The 25,637-nt window shown below is 34.5% G+C and overlaps 1 protein-coding gene across 2 annotated transcripts; it reads right to left on the bottom strand.

Moving 5' to 3' along the window:
- On the bottom strand, positions 1,084 to 7,057 carry LOC107639333. 2 transcript variants are annotated; one of them, XR_002361126.1, is made up of 8 exons: positions 5,828 to 7,057; positions 3,597 to 3,647; positions 3,408 to 3,515; positions 2,736 to 2,831; positions 2,467 to 2,565; positions 2,327 to 2,386; positions 1,964 to 2,239; positions 1,084 to 1,288 (listed from the first exon to the last, which is right to left on the bottom strand). XR_002361126.1 is itself a non-coding variant. In XM_016342810.2 (7 exons), the coding sequence occupies exons 1-7, from the start codon at positions 6,602 to 6,604 to the stop codon at positions 2,174 to 2,176; spliced, it is 1,257 nt and encodes a 418-aa protein (XP_016198296.1). In that variant the 5' UTR covers positions 6,605 to 7,057; the 3' UTR covers positions 1,889 to 2,173. The 2 variants fall into 2 exon arrangements, 1 of the variants encoding a protein (XP_016198296.1); XM_016342810.2 differs by lacking the exon at positions 1,084 to 1,288 and having other exon boundaries at positions 1,889 to 2,239.

A 25,637-nucleotide genomic window follows, 5' to 3' on the forward strand; every position in this document is an offset into this window, starting at 1 on the left:
CGGAAGACAAATTCAACGGTAACAGAAGATAAATTCGACACTAACAGATGCATGGAAAGTAGTTTAATGGTGCCAATATTACTATTGATAATTTTTCAACGGTAACGGCTCTTAGAAATTCGCCAATTATTAATATTACTATTGATAATACTTTACCCTAGAAATCAACTTAGCTTAAATTGATTTGTATAGAACATAACACCCTAGTAAATCGGTTTAACATAAATCAAATTTTAATGAAATGTCATTTTCCTGCTAAATCAATTTTACTTAAAACAATTTACATGGTAAGGGTGAATCAATTTAACATAAAAACTATTTACTATGAATACATACTACATCAGTTTAATTTAAATTGATTTCTGTAAGGACAATTTCGAAATAAATGTTAAAAATTTTACTTAAAACAGTTTATATGGTAAGGGTGAATCAATTTAACTTAAAAACTATTTACTATGAATACATACTACATCAGTTTAACTTAAATTGATTTCTGTAAGGACAATTTCGAAATAAATGTTAAAAATTTTACTTAAAACAGTTTACATGGTAAGGGTGAATAACTTAAAAACTATTTACTATGAATACATACTACATCAGTTTAACTTAAATTGATTTCTGTAAGGACAATTTCGAAATAAATGTTAAAATAACACAATTGGATAATATTTGATGCCAAACAATTTAAAATGGTGCTTTACCCTAAAAGTATTATAAAACGGTAACTTTTGAAAAAGATTAAAAATACTTAAAGAGATTTTTTTGAACTTTTTAAAATTTTACCAGAACTGTTTTAAGATTTTTTTTTTATTTTTTGGAAACTATTTTATACTTCATTTTGAGGACTGATTTATATAACTCACACACATAAACACTTAACAACTATATATGCGAATTATTATCCCAAGTCAGCAGCCAGTGACTAACGGAAGGAACTATATTGTCTTACAAAAGTAACCTTAGAAACTGTTTTGCACATTTTAAAATTTGAGAGACTGAGATATCCTATTTTAAAACCTCATGAACTGAATTGGGTAATTGCTCGGAAAAAAAAATACTTCTACAGCATAGCAATGCCAAAAAATAATAATAAATAAAAGAATAAAAAATAAAAAATCAAATGCTGATGTATGCAGACATGGCCTTCGCCTTACAAGTATCTGAGTCAGACACTAACATGTATATAGTATACCACACCAATACCTTGATTAGTCGGTATATTCCATGCTTCCTAGCCTGAAACTAAAAATATGCAATACTGCGTACCTGCAAATAGTGCATTACTTTAAATTTAGAAAAGGCTATTACCACTATATGCTCGAGAGAAGTAAGATTTCTAATAGAAATATAATAGAGAAAATTCCACTCCCCTCTCGTGCGGGATGTGAAAATGACACTCCCCTCCCTTCTATTTTATAAATATACATTCTCTTCTTTTTAACTTTTAAAAAACCTCTTCTTTAATCATTTTAAATTTTTTGTGTTAACTAATATTAACTTTATCCATTTTTAAAAAAAAAATAAATTATTTTTTGAAAAAATACCCATTAACAAAAATTTTACTTTTTATCATTAAATTTTATTTATCAAAATATCCTTTTAATAAATTATTTTTTTATTAATTAAATTGTATTTTTATTAAAATATTTTTTTTTAAAAATTAATAATTAAATTATTTTTTTCTAAGATACTAAAAGAATAATTTATTAAAGGATATTTTGGTAAGCAAAATTGAATGATAAAAAATAAAATTTTTACTAATGGGTATTTTTAAAAAAAAAATTATTTTTTCTTAAAAAATGGATAAAATTAACATTAGTTAACACAAAATGTTTAAAATGGATTAAAGATGAGGTTTTCTAAAAGTTAGAAGGGAGGAGAATGTACATTTATAAAATAGAGGGGAGGGGAATGTCATTTTAGGATCTCGCAGGTAAGGAGAGTGTAATTTTCTCAAATGTAATAAAAATACGATAAAAATACATGCAAAATTTCGAAGATAATGCTGCCAGAACTTGGGGGGAAGAAGTACAAAGAAACAATGAATTGAGGAAACTGGCCTCCAATTCATGTTAAGTGATTTAAGAAACACCTAACACATGAAAAGGGGATATTAGAGGATTCAATGCAATACATCCCCACCGGCAATGAACTCAGCACAATACAATCTCCATCACAATAGATACTTTTCAACCACAGTCCGGCCGAACTTCTCTTGAACATCTCTTGGTGTTTCAATCTGAGAAAAACAACAAATTCATATCAAATACAATGACGGAAATAACCATTTTGAATGATTGATTTGAATCATCAGCAAGATACTAACCGTGTTAAGGGATTTGAAGACAGCCTTAACTGTATTATGCGGATTTCGGGAACCGATGACCTATCAAGAGCAACTAAAATTAGAGCAAGGACTATATTTACAGGAATACGCTTTATTGATTGTATTCAAATGTCAGTTACCTTTGACTTGACATTCTTAAAACCAGCTAAATGCAGAATGGTTTGGACTATTCTACCAGCTTTCATGCCAGTTGTGGTGGAAGCAGGCCAAAGGTACACCTAAAGCATAAACACATGGAGTAATCTCAATTATTAACAAGGATAAGCAAAACATTTGCAATTCTATCCACAAAAACAAAGCCCCCTTACAATTTCATTATAGAAGCTAAAATTAATCAGACAGATAAATTTGGGAAGTACTACTAGAAGGAAGGAAATGGATTACATACCTTCGTCTTTTTATATGATGTTTGTACAGAATGTGCAATTGTATGTTCCTCGTGTCGCTCCACAGAATGCAAATTCTGAAAGCATTTCTCATATGCCTGATTGTGGAAAAATCAATGATTAATTCAATACTCTATCAAAACAATAACTTATTAAACATAAATCACTCAAGGTCTATTTTCACTTAGAAAAAAATAGGTACTCTTATTAAAGGCTTATAAACAAATATTGAGTTCTTCTAATCCGCTAATGAAAAGATCAACGTTATACAGATTATTATGCGGGTGTTTGTATCTTATAAATCTATTTGTGTTCAACTCTCTTCGACTGACACAAACAAAAGTATACAGTAAAACGAGATCCTAATTTAATTTGAAATTAGAATAGAGCATATTGAATAATAAACAATTTTGAAAGTAAAAGTTAACAATACAAAATATTTGGATATTTTTACAACAATTAAGAATGAACTGTTAATTGAATTTGCAAGAAATCATGTTCAGATTAGCAAGATCTGCAAGTTTGTGTAATGAGTAAAACATGTTTTAGGTTTATTTGAAATCCTAAAGCAACCGACAGAGGTCACCAATCCCAACTCTCACCATCTGACAAACAGATTAACTGCCAAAGAAACCTTAAACAGAACTTGAAAGGCAACATAAGAGAGTCCATACCTTCTGAAGGGCAACTGGAACTGCAGGGCCTTTGGCTTTGGCAAAACCGACAACACCATTGTAGTTGCCACAAGCTAACATAGCAGTGTACTTAATAACTTGTCCTCCCTACACCATGAAATAGAAAACAAACTAAGCACATAGAAAAAAGTGGAAACCATGGAAGGAAGTAAAAAATCTGCGGAGTACCTTAGTTACTTTACACGTTCTATTCACATCTATCAATTTCACATCAAAACCCTGGTAACATATATAACATCCCAAGAAGGACAAAATCTAAAGTTAGATCTATTAAAAGCACAAATATGACATCGGAAAAAATAACTAAATTTACGAACTCAAATTAACAAACAACACAATAAAAGTGCACAATGTAAAGATCAATAAGAAATCTCTCTATGAACTACAAAAGAAATGCAATATCTTAAAATAAGATCAAGATATTAACATGCATTGCATACATATAACAATTTTCATAAAAAAATCAACATAGGTATTTATATATAGAAAGATGGATGGGAAGCAAGAAATACAGGATATCTAAATAAGGGGTCATTTTGGCACTTAGCACAAAAAATCATTCTTCAAAAAAATAGTATACCCATGAGTATCTCTGCATTGGAAATTCAGGCAACGGATAACAATAGAACTGAATCCTCAAGGAAACAGAAAAAAATATAAAATGCCATTATATCACGAAAGCATATGCCAACAATCTATATGATATCTGCATATTAGCGCCAATAAGTAAAATGTCAAGAATCACCAAAGCTAAAATCCAAATTAGAGGATTAACCAAAGATATCGATCTTGTAGTCATACAAAATGTGCCCCACCTACTAAGATAAACTTTTGAGATCACAAAATTACTCTAAAATATAAAACCAGTTCACTTGTTAATGATTTTCATTCGGAAGTGTGTTTTTCATGGATTCAATTTCAGGATTTTTTTCTCCCTACTTTTTTTTTTAAATTATAAATGATGTCACTTGATCAAACAAAAAGATCTTATTCAATTGGACTTGGTCTGAAATTTTCGTTTACTCTCCAATCAAATTCACTGCAGAAGGATATGATTCTAAATTCAAACAAACATACCAAAGGTCAACTAGCTTATATATAAACTTGTTCAGACAAAGAATTTAACAGTAATGTGCCTCACAAAAACTTCTGAGACAATATATAGAGAAAAACTTTTCTTCCTATGACCAGAATATAAATGAGAGGCAGTGATATAATTTTTGCATTCTGTTAAAAGATTGAGCATAAAATAACGTAAACAATGGTATGGTCCAAAATAACAGCAGAAGCTACTCAGATAAACTTTGAGAACACAAAATTACTGAAAAATAGAAAACCAGTTAAGGATGTTCATTTGGAAGTGTGTTTTTTATGGATTCAGGATTCAGGGTTTTTTTCTCCCTTCTTTATTTTTTTTTTTATAATTATAAATGATGTCGCTTGATCAAACTGAAAAGAACTTATTCAATTGGACTTGTCTGAAATTTCAGTTTACTCTCCAATCAAATAAACATACCAAGGGTCAATTAACTTATATATATACACACTTGTTCAGACAACAAATTTAACAGCGAAATGCCTCACAAAACTTCTGAGACAATATATGGAGCAAAACTTTTCTTCCTATGAGAAGAATATAAATGAGAGGCAGTGATAAAATTTGTGCACTTTGCTTAATGATGGAGCATAAAATAAGGTAAACAATAGTATGGTCCAAAATAACAGAAGAAGCTAAATCCTTAGGAGGTGTGTGGTTGGGGGAATTATAAATAATTCCTAGGAATTTTAAGATGGGAATATCATATTCCCATGTTTGGTTCAAAGTTTGAAAAGTTATTTCCAAGCAAGTTTGATTCTAGAGAATCAAAATACTATCATTTCAATTTCCACCTTTCCCATAGGTATATTTGATTCCCATGGAAATGGAATCTGACTAACAAAGTAATACTTGAACCACACACAATGTAATGTTCTGTAGTAAACTTTTCTTTTAGGATACACTAGGTTCAAAAAAAATATGCATAGGTACTCTAGCAAGAAAACTTACTACTTGCATTTTCAGTGCATAAAATTCTCATAGAAAAAATGAAGCGAACAGTTAACTGTAACAAAATCCTTTAAATTGAAAGCAAACACACACACAGACACAGAGACACAGAGCAGATTAAACTGCAGCACTAATGGTTTTTAATTATCATACCTAAGAAAATTACTTTCTGAATGGTGCACTCATTAATCAACATTTGTGAGTAAAATAATTGATAAAGTGAAGCCAATGAGTATCAATTAAAAGGCCACATCCACAGGCTATAAAGTGAATTTTGTTTTGTAGGAGTAATAATACTAAATTATCAAAAGAATGGCTATGAAAAAATATGGCATGTATGAGATGTGAATACCTTCCTGTAAAGAGGTTTTCTCTTCTTCTCAGTCAACTCATTCCTCTCCTCGGCGAGATCCCTAATCTCTTCCTCCAAAAGCTTACCCTTCCTCCCGAACGTGTACTCAAGTTCAGCAAGTTTCTCCTCGAGTTTCCTATCAATGGCATCGAGCTTCGCCAGCAGTATGTTGTCTTTCTCCTTCATGTCATCAAACTCCTCCTCCTCATCATCAACATCAACATCTTTAGCATCCTCATCGGCTCCTGCATCAGCATTCTCTCCCTGCTTAATTCGATTCCCCTTCTCGAACCCCGCATTCTGCAACGCATCCACATTAGGCCCAACCTGCTCGTGCTGAATAACTCCGTAATTCGCAGGATTTTCAGGATCATAAGCCTCCTTCCACTGCACCAACCTCATTGCCCTGTTCAGCTTGTTCTGCAGAACAAATTTCTGCTTCTGATCAGTCTCCACTTTGAGACGATTCATGAGCTCCCCAATTACCCTGTACTCAGGACGCAACTTAAAATGCTTATCCTCAAACTTATCAATCCTACTCATTAGTCTAAAAGCCTCGTCAAGCGTCTCGGCCTCGACGAAACTGTTAAGCAAGTCTTTGTGCCTGTTGAACTTCTTCTCGAAGTCATTGAAGCGGTTCTGGAGTGCCTCGGGGGTGAATCTCTCGTCGTCTTCGTCGGTGTCGGAATCAGAAGGCTCCTCGTAGAGGTTGAGATTCGATTCCTTATCCTTGGGTTTCGCCTTCTCGAGCTTTTCAATGAGGGGAGCCACGCCCATGTAGTCCTCTTCGCATTCGGCGTCGATGTCGGCGGTGTCCAATCCGGCCCTAATTCGCTGATCTCTCTCCCGGAGCCTCTCGTTCTCCACTTCGGCGAGGAGGTCATGCACTATCCTGGACGATGCTGACGTGGACGATTCAGCAGAATATCGACGCTTTGGGAGACTAAAGATTTAGGGTGAGGGAGTGAAGGGCGGTTTCGCTGGGTTTCTGAGGAGATTGGTGACGCACCTGCGTCTGAGGATCTGTGAGCGCATTTCTGCCAGATTGAATGTACCTCATTAGGGAGTAGGAACAGGAACGAGCTCCGCGGTCAAGGTGACGGCGGCGAGATGCTGATAACGCCGGTGACGACGGCGAGATGCTGATAACGCCTGCCTCTTTTTCTTCTACTTTTCTTCTTTCTCCTTGCCTCTTCTTCTTCTTTTTCTCGGCCGCCTCTTTTTCTTTTTAGTAATTTTTCTCTTCTTATCGTTAAAAATAATAAATAATTTAAGTTTAGATTATCAATTGAACCAGAACATAATTAATTATTGTTTTAAATTAAACGCTAAGGTGTGGTTTAATTTAGAAAAAAAAATATAACATTAAAAAAATATTTGTCTGAAGCAAATTTGGATGTAGTACAAAGATATTTGGATATAATACAAAAATATTTGAGTATATTTTAAGAAATTTTTTGGTGTATTTTTATTCTAATAAGTTCAGAATATATCTAAAACGAGCTCAACAATTATGTGCTTATTGAATGAGTCACACTCACATAGACCATTAGATTTTATTAGATAAAAATCAAAAGCTAATATAAAAGAAGAGCATTGATGGACTCTAATAAATATAGAATATCCTAATACATAAATTAATATTTTAAATGGCAATACTTTAAACGGTAACAGAATCTTTTATTCTTAAATAATTATATATAAAAGATATAAAATATTTTATATTTAAATATTTAAGAATAAAAGATTCTGTTGCCGTTTAAAGTATTGTGTATTAAAGTATTGTCATTTAAAATATTTATTTATGTATTAGGATATTCTATATTTATTAGAGTCCATCAATGCTCTTCTTTTATATTAATATTTGATTTTCATCTAATAAAATCTAATGGTCCATATGAGTGTGGCTTATTCAATAAGCACATAATTGTTGAGCTCATTTTAGACATACCCAGTTCTGCATAGTTCAAAACTCTTCCACTTCCTCATTCTCATCTTTTACTGTTTCTTCTTTTTTTTTTTTTTATCATCATCACCATCTTCTTCTTTTTTTTTTCTTATTCATCTTTTTTTTTATTTTACCTTCTCAAGTTTCTTCTTGTTTAAATCCCTTAACAAGAATAAAAACAAAAAAATCAAACAAAGAAGAAGAAGAAACACATAATGATGTAAAATTACTTGAAAGATGATGAACTTACATTCATTTAACAAAAAGAAAGAAAGAAATAAGGAAAAAAATAAGAAGAAAAAAATGCGGCATTAGAAAAAATATTTTTTTGAATTTGCAGCAAATTTGGGTGTAGCACGAAGTTATTTGGGTGTATTTTAAGAATTTTTTGGTGTATTTTTATTCTGATAAGTTCTACATAATTTAAAACTCTTACTCTTCCTCCTTCTCATCTTCTACTGTTTCTTCTTTTTCTATCATCATCACAATCTTTTTCTTCTTTTTTTCTTATTCATCTTTTTTTTTATTTTACCATCTTAAGTTTCTTCTTGTTTTACTCTCTTAACAAGAATAAAAACAAAAAAAATCAAACAAAGAAGAAGAAGAAACACATAATGCTACAAAATTACTTGAAAGATGATGACCTTACATTCATCAACTAAAAGAAAGAAAGAAATAAGGAAAAAAAAAGAAGAAAAAAAATGCAGCATTAGAGAAAATATTTTTCTATATTTGCAGCAAATTTGGGTTTAACACGAAGATATTTAGGTGTAATACGAAGATAGTTTGGTGTATTTTAAAAATTTTTGGGTGTATTTTATTCTGATAAGTTCGGCATAATTCAAAACTATTCATCTTTCTCCTCTTCATCTTCTACTGCCTCTTCATCTTTTACTTCTTCTTCTTCCTCATCTTCTTATTTCGATTTCTTATAATTCTTCTTGGAAAAAATCAAACAAAGAAGAAAAAAATACATAATGTTGCAAAATCAATACAAAGAGGAGGAGGAAAAAAATGCAACAACAATAACAACAATTGAAAACGGCGATGAGGATGAAATACGTGAAGAAGAAGGAGGAGAAACGCAAAGAAGAAGGAAAAGAAGAAGGAGAAGAAGAAGGAAGAGGAGGAGGAGGAGGAGGAACGCGAAGCGCGCCATAGAAATCGTTGAGTAGCGCGTGTGTTAACACGCTCATATAGGTGAACGTGCTTTTTGTTAAATTTGTCCCAACTTGTATGACTTGTAAACTAAAATGACTTGTATGTGTATCACTCCTCTTATGAAAATAGTTATATGAAGTTAAATAAGAGGGTTATCAACTTAGCAGTTATCACATATCATTAGTGAAGTAGACGTCAAAAGAAGAATTAAAATCAAGAGTTGACCACAAATCCATTGAACAACAGGTAAGCATTTTCATTGGAATCCCTTCTGGTATTATGTCCAAGAACACAAATAGTCTGAATGTGAACCTTCTCCGAATGTGAAGTAGGCTCATATTCATTAAGAGCCACAAAAGTAACAAATGAGATCCAAAAAACGAATAACAGCTTCTTATTTTACTTCCCTTGACAATGAAGAATAAACTATATACAGAGCATTTCAAAAATACTAGAGATAATGGAGAAAATAATGAAGAACCTGATGGAAGCTAATGTGGTTTGATTAACAAGCTAATCAAATCTCAGTTTCAGACTGCTGTATCTATCTCAAGCTCTTTGTACCGTAGCTTTTGCTTTGTACAAGGACCATATATAAGAAGAATATGCTCTGATTATACAAGTAGTGTTCTATATATTATATATTGTAAATGAAAAAATAGAAATTAACATATTAAGAACTGAAATCAAAGAGTAGTAGTATAGTATAAACCAGTATAGTATATACTACAACTTGCAAGGACCAATATACTCTGAAAAATGAAAAACTAATTTGTATCTTCAGGAACAGATCAAAATGTCAAATAATAGGACAAGAGAACAATTAATTAATCAAATAATTATAATTCACAATTAGAAAGAGAGATAGAGAATCATAATCATAGCAAATAATCAAATCCAAAATAACAAAGACGCAGAGAAACGTAAAGAGACAAATGAAATTCTTCAAAATAAAATGACATGTATTAATAGAGAAGAGATATCAACAAATTGATAGCGAAGAAGTACCAGAGGCAGCACGAAGGAAAAATATGGAGGGAAAGAAAGTTGTGTCGAAGAAGAAGCTTGGGAGCGAATAGATCTAAAACGCGTTGACAGAGGAGGTGGCTCGATCCAGAAGCGTTCTACCACGGCAACGGCGGCAACAACAACAATGGCAGTGGTGACGGAAACGGTGGCAGCAACAACGGCAGCAAAAACTCCACTGTGGCAGCAACAACAGTACAGAAGAACAGGTCTGAAAATGCATTGATAGAAGAGGTGACTCAATCCAGAAGCTCTCTACCACAATGGACACGGTAGTGGGGATGGTGCCGGTGGCAGAAATGGCAGTGGGGACGACGACAAAAATCGCAGTAGAAAACTTAGGTTCTCTCTCAGCTAACTCAGTCTCTCATTTTGAAAAAAAAAGAAAATTAGGTTTTATTCTAAAATTTAATTTTAAATAATTATTAGTGGATGATTTTTAAATTTCCATAAATAAAATGTATTGTGTAGTTTTTAGAAACCTTCATTAAAATACTCCCTCAAATAAATATTAATCTTGTAGTATAATATCTAGTAACAATTCTTAATAGTAAAATGAGTTTAAGAAAACGCCCCTACCCCAACTCGTCAAAACTCTCAAACCAAACACATCAAAGCCCCTTTTTCTTTCAGTTTATAGCGGCGGCAACATTTTCAACCGCTCCCACTGCAGCAGCAGCCATCAAACACCGCATGCAGTCATAGTAACTCGACCCTGAGACATTAACGTCGCAAAATCCTCAACAAACTATAACAAAATTGTAACAGCGAGGGTTTCAAGGCAAGAACAGCTTACTGCACCGAGCAAGAACCAAAAATCGAGCAGCAGCAGCTCCATCAGTTGATTCCGGCGATACCAGCGTGATGGAGAATTAATGTCGGTTAAGAATTTTCAGTAAAATAATTCCGTTGATAGTATAGTTCCAAACCAACAAACAATCCTCAACCAAAGTTTAATTTGCTTGTCACAGGTACAAACCCCAATAAAAAAAATCAAAGTATTTAAACCCCGGGTCATCTCTCAAGGACTTGCACGGAAGTGTGCATATTATTGGTTATAGAGTGTATATTTTTGGGGTTTTGAAATAAGGGACAAGAAATATAAATTGCAAGGAAGTAAAGGAAACTCAAATAGTAAAAAGGTCTTGGCAAGGGTTGATGATTAAGGATCACCATCCTTGTCACTAACTACAACATGATAATTGCAAGGATCAATCCCATTTAGTCATCCTCTAACAAATGAAGGAAAGTCAAATGAGCTTCATTAATCCTAATCCATAAGTCCTAGCCACTCACTAATTGACTTAGTGAAAGACTAGAGTTAATGGACACCAATTATCAATCACTTGGATATTAGTAACTCAAGGTCACCCATGTAATCAACCAAAGCCAAGAATAGAAAAATCTACTTTAAAATCCAACCAAGTATTTTATCAAACACTTGAAAGGTATAAAAGAAAAGCATAATAAAAGTGCAAGAAATATTAAATCTATGACTATCCAAAGCAAGAAAATAATAATCAACAATTAAAGAAAGCAATAATAACATGAAGAAACATCAAATTGCATTAATGGAAATTAAATTCAACAAAGAGTATATATATATATATATATAAGTGACATAAAAGAAAAATTAACAAGAAGACTAAGAAGATTAAGGCAATGGAACAAGGAAAATTAAAGAGAACTAAAGCAAAGCAAGAATTAAATCCTAGATCTAAGAGAAAGCTAACCTAAATCTAACCTAATTCTAGAAAGAAGAGAGAGCTTCTCTCTCTAGAATTCTAACCCAAAGCATGGTAAAAACTAAACTATGACTCCTTGGTTCATTCCCTCTCCAATCCTTAGGTTCAATAGCATCAGAAATGAGTTGGATTTGGACCTGGATGGCTCATAAATTGCCCCCAACGTTTTACCTTTAATGAGGTCATGTGCCGCTTGTCACGCATACGCATGGGTCACGTGTACGCGTCACTTGTCAAATGACCTTCTCACGCGTACGCGTCGCCATGAATCCTCCAAATGCTTATTTCTTCGTGATTTCTCCACTTTGCATGCTTCTCTTCACTTTTCCAATCTAATCCTTTCCCTATAAACCTAAAATCACTCAACAAACATATTAAGGCATCGAATAGAATTAAAGTGAGTTAAAATTAACAATTTTAAGGCCTAAAAAATATGTTTTCACTCTTAAGCACAAATTAGGGAGAATTACAAAACCATGCTAATTTAGTGAATAAATGTGGAAAAAGCTAATAAAATACTCTAAATTCAACACAAGATAATCCCTAAAAATGGGGTTTATCATAGCACTATATCGAGTGACCAAAAACTCCGGCAGCATAGTGGCAGAGGAATTGAGATGTCAGTGCAGCTTCCCAGCGGCTAGCAGCATGGGGTGCAGCCTTTAGGAGCTCGACAGGGTCCTTATCTCTCACAGTTCTGATCCTTCGACGGTGACGCGATGGCTCTTGGCTTCAACAGCGGTAGAACGGCGAGGATGAGCTCCTCCAACTCGCATGTGGCAGTGTCGTTGGAGGACGCGACAGCGGCAATAGCCAAATGCGAACATCAACGAGGCTGACCGTAGCCCTCTCTTCCTCGCGCGTCGTCCTTCTTCGTGGCATCTATGACGATGGCGACGCCTTGGAAGCCTTTTGTTCTCCCTCGCGCGATGACGGCGGTAGCTCAACGGAACGATAGTGATGGCGCATTGGCATTGCGGTGGTGACGACAGGCGCAGTCCCTCCCTCTCTCTTTTTTTTCCTCCATTTGCAACTCTCTCTTCCCTCTTCCCTCTGGTTCTGTGTGTGTGTGTGTGTGTCGTGTTTGTGAGTGGGGGATGTGTGGCTGAATTATAGTGAGGGAGGGTTGAAATTAGGGTTATGTTTATTATTTTGGTTATTAGGGTTTGGGAATTAGGGTTTTTGATTTGGGAATTAGGGTTTGGGAAGAGTATTAATTTAAAACCAAATTTAATCCAATATAATTAACTTTAAGAATATTATTTATTTTTTAACTTATAAATTATTTTTAATTAAGTACTCTAATTTAAAATTAGAGATAAATAAATAAATTTTCTTTTAGTTCATAATATTAATCAAATTAAATTGTATAAAACTCTCATTATTTTCAATTATTAAAACTTTAAATTCATAATATGAAATACTTAATTGTTTAGAAAATTTTATAAATCCTAATGGATTTTAAATTTAAAGTATCATAAAATTTAATTTAATTAATTTTTAGAAAAATAATTTTCTTTAAATAAAATTATCAACAAATATAATAAATTATAAATAACTTATTATTTAATTTTAAAAAATTTGGAGTCTTACAGTAAGAATCCTTTTTAGTGCCTTTCCTCCCATGCAACGAAGCCAACATTTGAATAACCATTTGAATGACTGAATATCCTCATTTTTCATCAAAGCACATTCGAGAAGTGTCAACTGACCGTGGTGATTCACACCCACAAAAGAACCAAAAATCAAATTGTACCTGCAAATGGACACCAACAGTTATGGACCGAAACTGGTTATGCATAAGAACCGAATATTATATCACAATAAACCAAATACCTATTTGTGTTGTAAGTCGTTGATGAGTCCATATTTGATGATATATTTTGGCTATAATTGGATGGATTTCATCACATAAACTCACACTTATTCACCAAAATAGCATACTTTTGTGTTTGATCCCTAAATTGGGCCTAAATGTGAAAACTAGCATTTTTGTTCTTAAATTGAGCAATTTAATCTCACTTTTATTTCATTCGATACCGTGATATGTTTGTTGAGTGATTTCAGGTCCTAGAGGCAAGAATGGTTTGGTAGAAGTGGAAGAAAGCATGCAAAAAGGGAGAAAACATGAAGAAAACAAAGGAGAAAAGCATTTTAGCCTGTGCCCACGCACACCTTCTGTGCCCACACACAAGGGTCAAAATCAGGACCTGTGCCCACGCATAGGCTGTGCCCACGCACAGGCTGTGCCCATGCTCAGGGCAGAATGAAAATCAGGACTTGTACGTCCGCACAGGACCTGTGCCCACGCACAGGAGGAAAATCAGCATCTGTGCCCATGCACAGACTTGTGCGTTCGCACAGGTACTAGCGCATGCCTCGATTAACAAGTCACGTGCTGCGAGTTTTGGGGCTCTTTTGGCCCATTTTTGAAGGCTTGGATGATGAAATCAAAGGCTATACGAAGGGAACTTCATGCAATATGACGACAGCCATCTTAGAATAAGAACAACACATTTTTAGGAGTAGTTTTAGGGTAGTTTAGGTTAGGTTTTCTCTCAACTCTCTCTTAGGGTTTTCATTAGGGTTTTGTAGAATTTTATACTTCAAGTCTTGCTTTTGGATTTTGCAATTTACATTGTAAGTACTTCTTTAATTGTCTCTTTTAATTACTACACTTGTTCTATATTTGCTTCTATTTAATTTTCTTTTATCAATATATGTTTGATTTTGCAATTTTGATGTTCTTGTTGATGAATTTGATGTTGATGCTTATTTTATGTTTGTTTGAGTTGCCTTTATTGATTTTGATTATTTATGGTTCATAATTTTTATCATTTTCCCAATTCTGCCATATTTTATGATTATGCCCACTATGTGTTTGATGAAATACCAATTTTAGTTATGGGGTAATTTCCACCCCTTGGCTTGGGAAAAATGAGTATATAGATTACTAGAGCCATAATGCCCAACATTTAGTGATAATTCTTGGGTTGTTAGTTGTTATTGTTTCCACTAACGCTAGCTTTTTACTAAGGTAATTAGTAAGTTAGCTAGGATTTGTGGATTAATAATAATTATGCTCACTTAACTTACTCTTCGATGTTAAGGATTGATTTAGTGAGATTAATCCATCACAATTATCATAGTTGTGGTTATGGCAAGGAAGAGACTCCATAACTCATCCCAAGTCAAGGTTTCATTGATGTTTTAAACCACTTTTCCACCAATTTTGAGTCTTACTTGTTTATATTACATACATAGTTCTTTTGTTCTTTCATTAGTTTATTAATTGTAATTTTGTCTTGTTTTTTTATCTCTTTATTGGTTGCTTCCATAATTGAAACCCTCTTTGCTTTCTCACAACCGAAATTGTAAGCACTTGTTGGCGCTAGTTCCTCGGGAGAACGACCCGGGAGCTAAATACTCTTGGTTTATATTTGCTTTGATTTGTGATATCTTTAGGATTCTAATTTGATATTGGTCAATTGTTGGGTTTGGAACTATACTTACAAAGCCAATCTTATTTTGAGATAAAATTCCAAACCCGCTTTAGGCCTCTATCAAATTTTGGCGCCGTTGCCGGGGAGCTAGCGTCATGAGTGCTATATTTTGGTTGTTGTAAATATGTCCATATTGTGAATAGATACTTTTTAGGTTGTTTTCTTGTTTTTGGTTCTTTTGTTTATTAATGTCTTTAGTTTTTGTTTTCTATATTTCTTTATGAGTTATCACTCTCTTGGTTTGGAGTTTGGTTGTGATCATTTTATAAGGTTTGATAACTTCAATTGTGGAATGCATCATGGGTTTAGAGCATCATTTTTGGGAGGAGCAACCCCCTCCATATTACAATGAACCATACCCTCCCCAATATGCATACCCAACCCAAGGATATGTTGGATTTCACTTTGATCATGCATCCCCACCACCATATGCCTATGACCCACACTTAATCCTCAACCACCACATTTTTAAACACCACACCACTACTACCAACAACCACCTCCTTACATACCACCTCTAAACACTTACCAACATGAGTCACCTCTCACACATACAACCTTCCTTCCAAACAATAAACCTCATTTTTCACCACAATGTGAAGCTTTCCCATCCTTAGCCCAAGAACCACAAGACCTTCAAGCCTTTCTTCAAAAGCAAGAAGGATTCCGAAGGACACAAGGGCACTTCATGGCTACCATAGGTGAAGCGATAAACCGCTTAGTTCTCCTACACTCATCCGATCAAGGCATTCCTCTTGAGGAATGTGGGTGATCAACTAAAGAATGTAGTGAAGAGAAGAGCATGGAGCCACAAGGGAAAGAAGAAGGGTTAGAGCTTGAAGTGCAACAAGAGGAAGAAAGTGGAGTATTGGAATTGGAGGAGTTGAGGGAGATTGATCAAGATGAGTATTCCATCATAAATGATTTTTTGTCCTCCTTGATCAATCCCCTTAATGATCCTAATGAGCCTCTTCCCACTGAATTTGAGAGCGTCATGGAGGTAGACTTCTCACAACCTCCATGTTATAATGTGAGTGATGGGAAAGAGGAGGAAGAGGATGTTGGTGAGGAAGGAGTTGACAACCAAGAACATATTGAGTGGGTGGCAATTCTACCTTTGAGCTTTATTGGCCCCCACCAATATGCTATCTTGGAGACGGACTACCAACTCAAGGTCCTTCTTGGGTTGGTACATGGTGAAGGAATGAGTGTTGGTTGTCAAGTGAATCCAAGGTTCATCAAGAAAGCCAATTTAAGAAGTAGGATTCAAACATGGTGTGAAGCACAATTGGGTGATTTTCAGAGAGTGTTGGGACACTGCAAGGGTCAATTAGGAGTTTGTTCGTCCGGCTTAAAGCATAGTAATCGACAAGAAGGTGACCGGATGCCTAGAATATGGGATCTCGGAGGAGCCTTAAGGACCAAGTTTGGATGGAGGTTCAAGGAGGAGTGGAAACACAAGCCACCCTAGCAAGAGTCTCCTCTACAAGTCCAACTTAAGGATTATAAACCAAAGTGCTAGGTGGGAGACACCCCACCATGGTAACATCTTTCTTATCCCTTGCTCTTTGTTTATAGTCTTGGTTTATTGCATTTTGTTTATCTTGGTTAGCTTAAGTTACTTTTATTTTTGAGTTTGGTAGGTCAAGTTCCATATGGATCATGATTTGATGGATTTTGAATGTTTGGGGTTGAATTTTGTGTTGAGCTAAGGTAGAGTGCCGTAGAAAGTGAAGAAAAATTTTTGGAAAACAGGGCATCTATGCATACGCATGCACTTGTGCGGGCACACAAAACCTCTATGTTTCGCGTCTTGTGCGTACGCACCCATCTGTGGGTATGCACACTACCTTACAAAGCCTCTGCTGGCAGCGCTCGCATGCCTTGTGCGTGCGCGTTCGCCTGTTTATTGCACTTTGTGCGTGCGCACCGCCTTGTGTGCACACACACCTCCTTACACCCATTCTGGTGGAAGCGCTTGCACCGACCCTGTGCGCACGCACACATGATCCTAAAAAGAAAAAAAAAGAAGTGATTGTGCGTACGCACCCGCTTGTGCGTACGCACGCGTCTTGAGTCCCTCTCTGTCCAGAGTGTTCGCATACTCTGTGCGGACGCACCCCTCCCCTTTTTTCACTTTGTGTGCGTACACACACATAGCTGTGCGTATGCACAAGTGCTGTTTTGGGCAACATTTTCGTTGCACTTTGAATTAAGCCCTGACACACTCCCACCCCCATCCCTTTCTTTTCTTGCTTTTTCCATGTTTTCCTACTTGTTTTGCTTAGTTTTCCTTGCATCTTATTTTCAGTTTAATAAGTATATTAGTTTCACTTTAGTTATTTTTGAATAAGTTGCAAATGTTTATTTGATATTGATTGGGTTGCTTGTTGCTTGAAGTTTTCACCAATGCACTTATACTTTACCTTAATATTACTAGTATCTAGTGTGTTTGAATACTCATGTTTTGAATGTACCACTAGGACAATTATGTAAGTGCATATGGAATGAAGTGAATTGAGTTGAGAATTACTTGTTTATAATGATTTTCATATTAACTTCATCACATGACCGGTACTTGTTTCTTGTTAATGCTTTGCGTTTGTTTGAGTGACTCAACTTGATTGTTATCAAGCTTATCACTTTTTGTAACAAGTATCTTACCATGTGACCTTTTCTTTATATTTGATCATGAATAAGGAGTTTTTGGTTCATTATTAAATTGGTTATTGTTAATTGTGCTATCATCTATCAATTTTGCGCTTTCACTTGCACAATTTCAATATCCAATATCAAATACTCAATTCACTTTTGTGGTTACCTAGGTTTGTTTATGCCTCATCTCTTGATTATTCTTTAATTGCAGCCTAGGCCATCTAATTGAGGAACACATGCTTACTTTTTAATTGAGTGGATGCCGTTTTCACCGGCCATTATGTGTGTTCCAACCGCACGCATAATTGGAATACACACATGGATCAATTTTTATCATGCCACTCCACTATACAAACTTCCTCAATTAAATGTTTGTTGTTTTCATTTAGCTCCAAGTATACAATGTATTTGCTCCCTCTTTTACCTTTTTGTGCTACTTGCCTTATGATTCTTAAGTATACTTTATTCATTCTTTTTGAGAATGAGCCGTGAAGACAAGGAGCCGGCGAAGGAGGAGGACACCGAGAAGGGAGACGCCGAGATTGCATTAGACTTGGCAATCTCCATGCAACCCGAGCCCCCGCATCCGCCAACTGAAGGTGGATCTCTTGAGAGCAATTGCCCTCGGATTGTGTTTGTGCACGGAGGACCGTGCAACGCTTAAGTGTGGGGGATGATTCGCCATTTTTGGGGCATAAATTTTCTTTTCTCAAACACTTTGCACTTTCATTTTTGTTTTTTTTATTATGTTTCTTGTAGATATTTGTTAGTATTTTTTTTATTATTGCATCCTTACTCAAGTTAATATATATATTGCATTTGCATGGTATATATTTATAGATAGAAGTTGTGATTGGATGTTATGAATAGCATAGTGCCTAGTTCAATTTTGTCCTAATTGTTCATGTTACTTTTTGTTTGTTGAAAATTAGGAAGAACTAGAAAATTTTAAAAAATTGCATCCATCACATCATATATACATATAGGAATAATTTTGGTAAAAAACAACAAGATTTCCAAGAATTTTGTTCCAAGGGTATTCTACTGAATTGATTTGGAAAATTGTTTTTAAACTTGCCTGAATGATTTTTATGGAACATAGAAGAGAGAAAGAACAAAATAACCTTGTGAGTTGTTGAGCCTTAATGAGTGGTTACAATTTTTAACCACTATTTTTGTTCATTGTGTGCTATGCTCCTTCTATGATTGTAATCTTGGTTTTGCTTGATTCTTTATTTCCAATGTTTGATGTTTTGAATGCATTTAGCATGATTGAGGCCATTTTTGTATTAAACTCACTCACCCATATGGACCTACCCTTGCATCTACCTTTGTTAACCCCTTTTGAGCCTCTTAATCTCCTTTGTTCTAATTGTTAGCACATCACAATCCTAAGCGGAAAATCATGAATTATCTTGAATTACATCTTTGATTAGCTTAGGTTGAAGAGTGTGTTTCATTTAAGTGTGGAGGAACTTTTGGAAAACATTGGTAGTGAATGAAAAAGTTTGTATTAGGTATGCATTGAAAAAGAAAAAAAAATTGGAAAAATGGGTGCACATTCATGTATCAATTTGCTTTAACCATATGCATTTGTCATAGAAAAAAAGAAAAATAAATAGAAGAAAAAAATGAAATGAAATGAAAAAAAAATAATAAGAGGGGACAAAGGTTGCCCTAAAGAAAAGAAAAAAAAAAAAAATAAGGAATGCATATGTGGATTTGAATAGAAACCAAGGCATGAATGTGTGTAAAAAGAAGTAATGAGTGGTTAGAATGTATTTTTGTAATTTGATTGATATAGGTTGAGTGTGATACTTAAACTAATCAAGGATTCAATTCAATTTAGTCCACTTAGCCATATCTATCCTACCTTAACCCTAGCCCCATTACAATCATATCAAGTCCTCATGATAATTGCATTCATGCATCACTTGTTGTTGATTGTTAGAAGAAAAGTGAATCCTTGAAAGCATGATTAGGAGGAGACTTGAGTGATTAAACCCTAAAACACCGAGCATTTAGAGTGTATACACACCTAGTGAGGGTTCGATCACTTAACTTTATGTTTCCATACTTCTTATCATGTATTCTTGCAAGTTTCTTTATTTTGATGAGTAAATCAGTTCTTTAGATTTTGAGCGCATTGGATTATTTCCTTGCTTAGCCCTATATGTCTATATATTTGCTTGGGAATTTGATTGTTTGTTTTCACCAATTCAATAGGATACTATAGTATATATAGTTATATATAATATATACATACTTGCATGCATATAGATAGTTGCATTCAATAAGTTGTTTCCCTTTGATCATTCTCCTTGTTTGGTTTAGCATGAGGACATGCTATTGTTTAAGTGTGGGGAAATTGATGCGTCCATATTTGACGATATATTTTGGCTATAATTGGATGGATTTCATCACATAAACTCACACTTATTCACCAAAATAGAATACTTTTGTGTTTGATCCCTAAATTGAGCCTAAATGTAAAAACATGCGTTTTTGTGCTTAAATTGAGCAATTTAATCTCACTTTTATTCCATTCGATGCCGTGATATATTTGTTAAGTGATTTCAGGTCCTAGAGGCAAGAATGGTTTGGTAGAAGTGGAAGAAAGCTTGCAAAAAGGGAGAAAACATGAAGAAAACAAATGAGAAAAGTATTTTAGCCTGTGCCCAAGCACAAGGGTCAAAATCAGGACCTGTGCCCACACACAGGAGAAAAATCAGCATCTGTGCCCATGCACAGACCTGTGCGTCCGCACAGGTACTAGCACATGCCTCGATTAAAAAGTCACGTGCTGCGAGTTTTGGGGCTCTTTTGGCCCCTTTTTGAAGGCTTGGATGCTGAAATCAAAGGCTATATGAAGGGAACTTCATGCCATATGAAGAGAGCCATCTTAGAATAGGAACAACACATTTTTAGGAGTAGTTTTAGGATAGTTTAGGTTAGGTTTTCTCTCAACTCTCTCTTAGGATTTTCATTAGGATTTTGTAGAATTTTATACTTCAAGTCTTGCTTTTGGATTTTGCAATTTACATTGTAAGTACTTCTTTAATTGTCTATTTTAATTACTACACTTGTTCTACATTTGCTTCTATTTTATTTTCTTTTATCAATATATGTTTGATTTTGCAATTTTGATGTTCTTGTTGATGAATTTGATGTTGATGCTTATTTTATGTTTGTTTGAATTGCCTTTATTGATTTTGATCATTTATGGTTCATACTTTTTATCATTTTTCTAATTTTGTCATATTTTATGATTATGCCCACTATGTGTTTGATGAAATTCCAATTTTAGTTATGGGGTAATTTCCACCCCTTGGCTTGGGGAAAATGAGTATATGGATTACTAGAGCCATAATGCCCAATATTTAGTGATAATTCTTGGGTTGTTAGTTGTTATTGTTTCCACTAACGCTAGCTTTTTACTAAGGTAATTAGTAAGTTAGCTAGGATTTGTGGATTAATAACAATTATGCTTACTTAACTTACTCTTCGATGTTAAGGGTTGATTTAGTGAGATTAATCCATCACAATTATCATAGTTGTGGTTATGGCAAGGAAGGGACTCCATAACTCATCCCAAGTCAAGGTTTCATTGATGTTTTAAACCACTTTTCCACCAATTTTGAGTCTTACTTATTTATATTACATACATAGTTCTTTTGTTCTTTCATTAGTTTATTAATTGCAATTTTGTCTTGTTCTTTTATTTCTTTATTGCTTGCTTCCATCATTGAAAAACCCCTTGATTTCTACAACCAAAATTGTACGCACTCATTGACATTAATTCCTAAGGAAGACGACCCGGGAGTCTAAATACTCTAGGTGAAATTTGTATTGAATTGTGACATCTTTTGGATTAAACTTTGATTGTGAGATTTTATTGTTGATTTGGACTATGCTACCAACGAAGGAATTCTATTTTGAGAAATTCTAGGTCAACGATAAAACACTCACTATCAGTCGTATCAAATGAAACAACATCTCCAAAATACTCGTACGCAGTCCCTACTTCTTGCATCAAGCTAAAATGCATTTTTGATAGAGTGATTAGTGCACAGAATTTAGCTTCGCACAACTAAACCAGCAAATGCACTGGGTTGTCTAAGTAATACCTAAAGTGAGTCAGGGTCGATCCCACAAGGATTGTCGGCTTATCTTGTAAATCTTAGTCAGGCGGATGGAAAAGTTATTTGGTTGTTTAAGCGCATAAAAGTAAAATAAAGATAACGTTACTCAGTGGTTGTGAATTCAATGATAAGAAGATGGTTAATACTTTGGAGATGCTTTGTTCTTTTAGATCAATACTTTCTTACTGTGTACTCCAACTGTAAATGATTTCTTCTATAGCAGGTTGTATGTGATCAATGCTGGTTGAGAGGTCGCTAATCTTCGTCTAGGCTGAACACCAGGTTTAGTGCGCATCCATTTTGAATGAGGGTGAAGCTCCTGCAATTTATTCCCTTGGTGATCCTACTCAAAATGCCACAGACAAGGTTGAATCTTCCGGATCAGAGAATGTTGCACCTTGGTTCTAGCCTTTACCACAAAGACCTTAATCTCCCCATACCTCAGCTGAACTGATGTCTCAAGAAGTCCCCAACGAAGTTGTGGATTAGCTGTCTAAGAGATGTATGCTCAAGCTAGTGGTTCATTGATATCTGATGAAAGACGCTCATTGAACCCATGTAGAATAGAGATAACTTGTGACAGTTCAACTCACTCATAAGGTTGAAGAACGAAGATACATCTTAGGAGAGAATCGAACACGAATTGAAATAGAACAGTAGTGCTTTTATTAATGCATAAAACTCAGCAGAGCTCCTAACCTTAACCTATGAGGTTTAGTGGCTCATACTGTACAATGAAACTCGAAAATATGAAATAATGTTCAGAGGTGGTCGAAGATCCTAAAATAAGAGTGATATTCTCCTATATATACTAATCTAATAACTAAGGATTATAGAAATATGATAGGCTTAGGCTTGTAGTGCGAAAATCCATTTCCGGGGCCCACTTGGTGAGTGTTTGGGCTGAGCTAAGGGTGTCTCTATTTGCTAGTAGGCTCTATATGCACTGTTCATTCATACATTCAGAAAACAAAGGCAATGCCACCACATCAACATAATTGACTATTCTTATTATATAACTCGAAAATTTATGTATATCTCAAATCTTTTTCAAATAAAATTTTCTTTTAAGCAAGGTGAGAGATATATGGAACATTTTATAACTTTAAGACATAGATAAAAATGATCATGCAGTAGGAACACAAGAACAGACAATAAATCATAATGGAAAATAGAAAAATAACATAAAAGCAAGGGGTGATGGAACGAGACTGATGAGTGGATAATTTATACGATTATTGGCATTGTTTTTACATAGTTTTTAGTAGGATTTAATTAGTTTTTAGTATATTTTTATTAATTTTTAAATAAAAATCACATTTCTGGACTTTACTAGGAGTTTGTGTGTTTTTTTGTGATTTTAGGTATTTTCTGGCTGAAATTGAGGGACCTGAGCAAAAATCTGATTCAGAGGCTGAAAAAGGACTGCAGATGCTGTTGGATTCTGACCTCCCTGCACTCAAAGTGGATTTTCTGGAGCTACAGGAGTCCAAATGGTGAGCTCTCAATTGCGTTGGAAAGTAGACATCCAGGGATTTCTAGCAATATATAATAGTTCATACTTTGCTCGAATTTAGATGATGCAAACTGGTGTTCAACGCCAGTTCTTTGCCCTATTCTGGTGTTAAACGCCAGAAACAGGTTACAAGTTGGAGTTAAACACCCAAAACAGGTTACAACCTGGCGTTTAACTCCAGAAATAGCCTAGGCACGTGTAAAGCTCAAGTCTCAGCCCCAGCACACACCAAGTAGGCCCCGGAAGTGGATTTCTACACTATCTATCATAGTTTACTCATTTTCTGTAAACCTAGGTTACTAGTTTAGTATTTAAACAAATTTTAGATATTTATTTTGTACCTCATGAAATTTTCACGTTTTACATTGTATCTCTACGGCATGAGTCTCTAAACTCCATGATTGGGGGTGAGGAGCTCTGCTGTGTCTTGATGAACTAATGCAATTACTTCTGTTTTCTATTCAATCACGCTTGTTTCTGTTCTAAGATACCCGCTCGTACTTAACCATGATGAATGTGATGATCCGTGACACTCATCACTATTCTCAACCTATGAACGCGTGCCTGACAACCACTTCCGTTCTACCTTAGATTGAGAGTGTATCTCTTAGCCTCATGGTTCATGATCAGAGTCTTCGTGGTATAGGCTAGAATTATTGGCAGCCATTCCTGAGATCTGGAAAGTCTAAACCTTGTCTGTGGTATTCTGAGTAGGATCTGGGAAGGGATGACTGTGACGAGTTTCAAACTCACGAGTGCTGGGCGTAGTGACAGGTGCAAAAAGGATCAATGGATCCTATTCCAACATGAGTGAGAACCGACAGATGATTAGCCGTGCGGTGACAGCGCACTTGGACCATTTTCACTGAGAGGACGGATGATAGCCATTGACAACGGTGATCCACCAACATACAGCTTGCCATGGAAGGAGACCTGCGTGCGTGAAGAAGAAGACAGTAGGAAAGCAGAGATTCGGAAGACAGAGCATCTTCAAATCCTCAATCTGTTCTCCATTACTGCATAACAAGTATTATTTAATTTATGCTTTTTACTCTTCATAAATATAATCACTCTTATCATTGATTTCCTGACTAAGAATTACAAAATAACCATAGCTTGCTTCAAGCCGACAATCTCCGTGGGATCGACCCTTACTCACGTAAGGTATTACTTGGACGATCCAGTGCACTTGCTGGTTAGTGGTACGAGTTGTGAAAAGTGTGATTCACAATTCGTGCACCAAATTTTTGGCGCCGTTGCCAGGGATTGTTCGATTTTGGACAACTGACGGTTTATTTTGTTGCTTAGATTAGGAAAAATTTATCTTTTTAGTTTAGAGTCACTAAAATTGCGTCTTCTATTATTGTTTTTTGGTTGACATTTTTTTAAATCCTTATTTTCTCTTTTTAAATTTTTTGAAAATTTTTATAAACTAATAATTGAGTTTTTCTGTTTGAGTTTAGTTTCATATTTTAAGTTTGGTGTCAATTGCATGTTTTTATTTTCTTTTGAATTTTCGAATTTGTTTTCATTGTTCTTTCTTAATCTTCAAGTTGTTCTTGTTTATTTTTCTTGTTTGATCTTTAGTTTTTCTTGTTTTGTGTTTTTTTTCTTGTTTTTCTTGTGCATTTTTGAATTATTAGTATAAAAAAAATAAATAAATAAAAATAAAAAATTATTTTATATATTAAATACCTTTATTAAAACACTTTAAATTTATAGCTCAATTGGCTAGAGTAGTGTGCTTATGTTCTTGGTAATTGGGAATCTTCCTTTTAAAACTTTTTCAAAAATAATTTTTCTTTGATTAAATCTCATGTCAAACTTTTAAGTTTGGTGTTCTCTTGTTATTTTTTATTTTCGAAAACTTATTTTTAGTTTTCTAAAAGTTTTAAGTTTGGTGTTCTTTTTATGTTCTTGTGAGTCTTCAAAGTGTTCTTGAGGCTTCTTTGTGTTTCGATCTTAAAATCTTGAAGTTTGGTGTTCCTTGGTGTTTTCCCTCCAAAACTTTCGAAAAACAAGGAGCATTAGATCTAAAAATTTTAAGTCTTGTGTCATTTTATTGTTTTTTTTTCCTCATTAAATTCAAAAATATCTTTTCTCTTTATTTTAAA

Source organism: Arachis ipaensis, chromosome B04, assembly GCF_000816755.2.
Source record: "Arachis ipaensis cultivar K30076 chromosome B04, Araip1.1, whole genome shotgun sequence".
Taxonomy (NCBI): domain Eukaryota; kingdom Viridiplantae; phylum Streptophyta; class Magnoliopsida; order Fabales; family Fabaceae; genus Arachis; species Arachis ipaensis.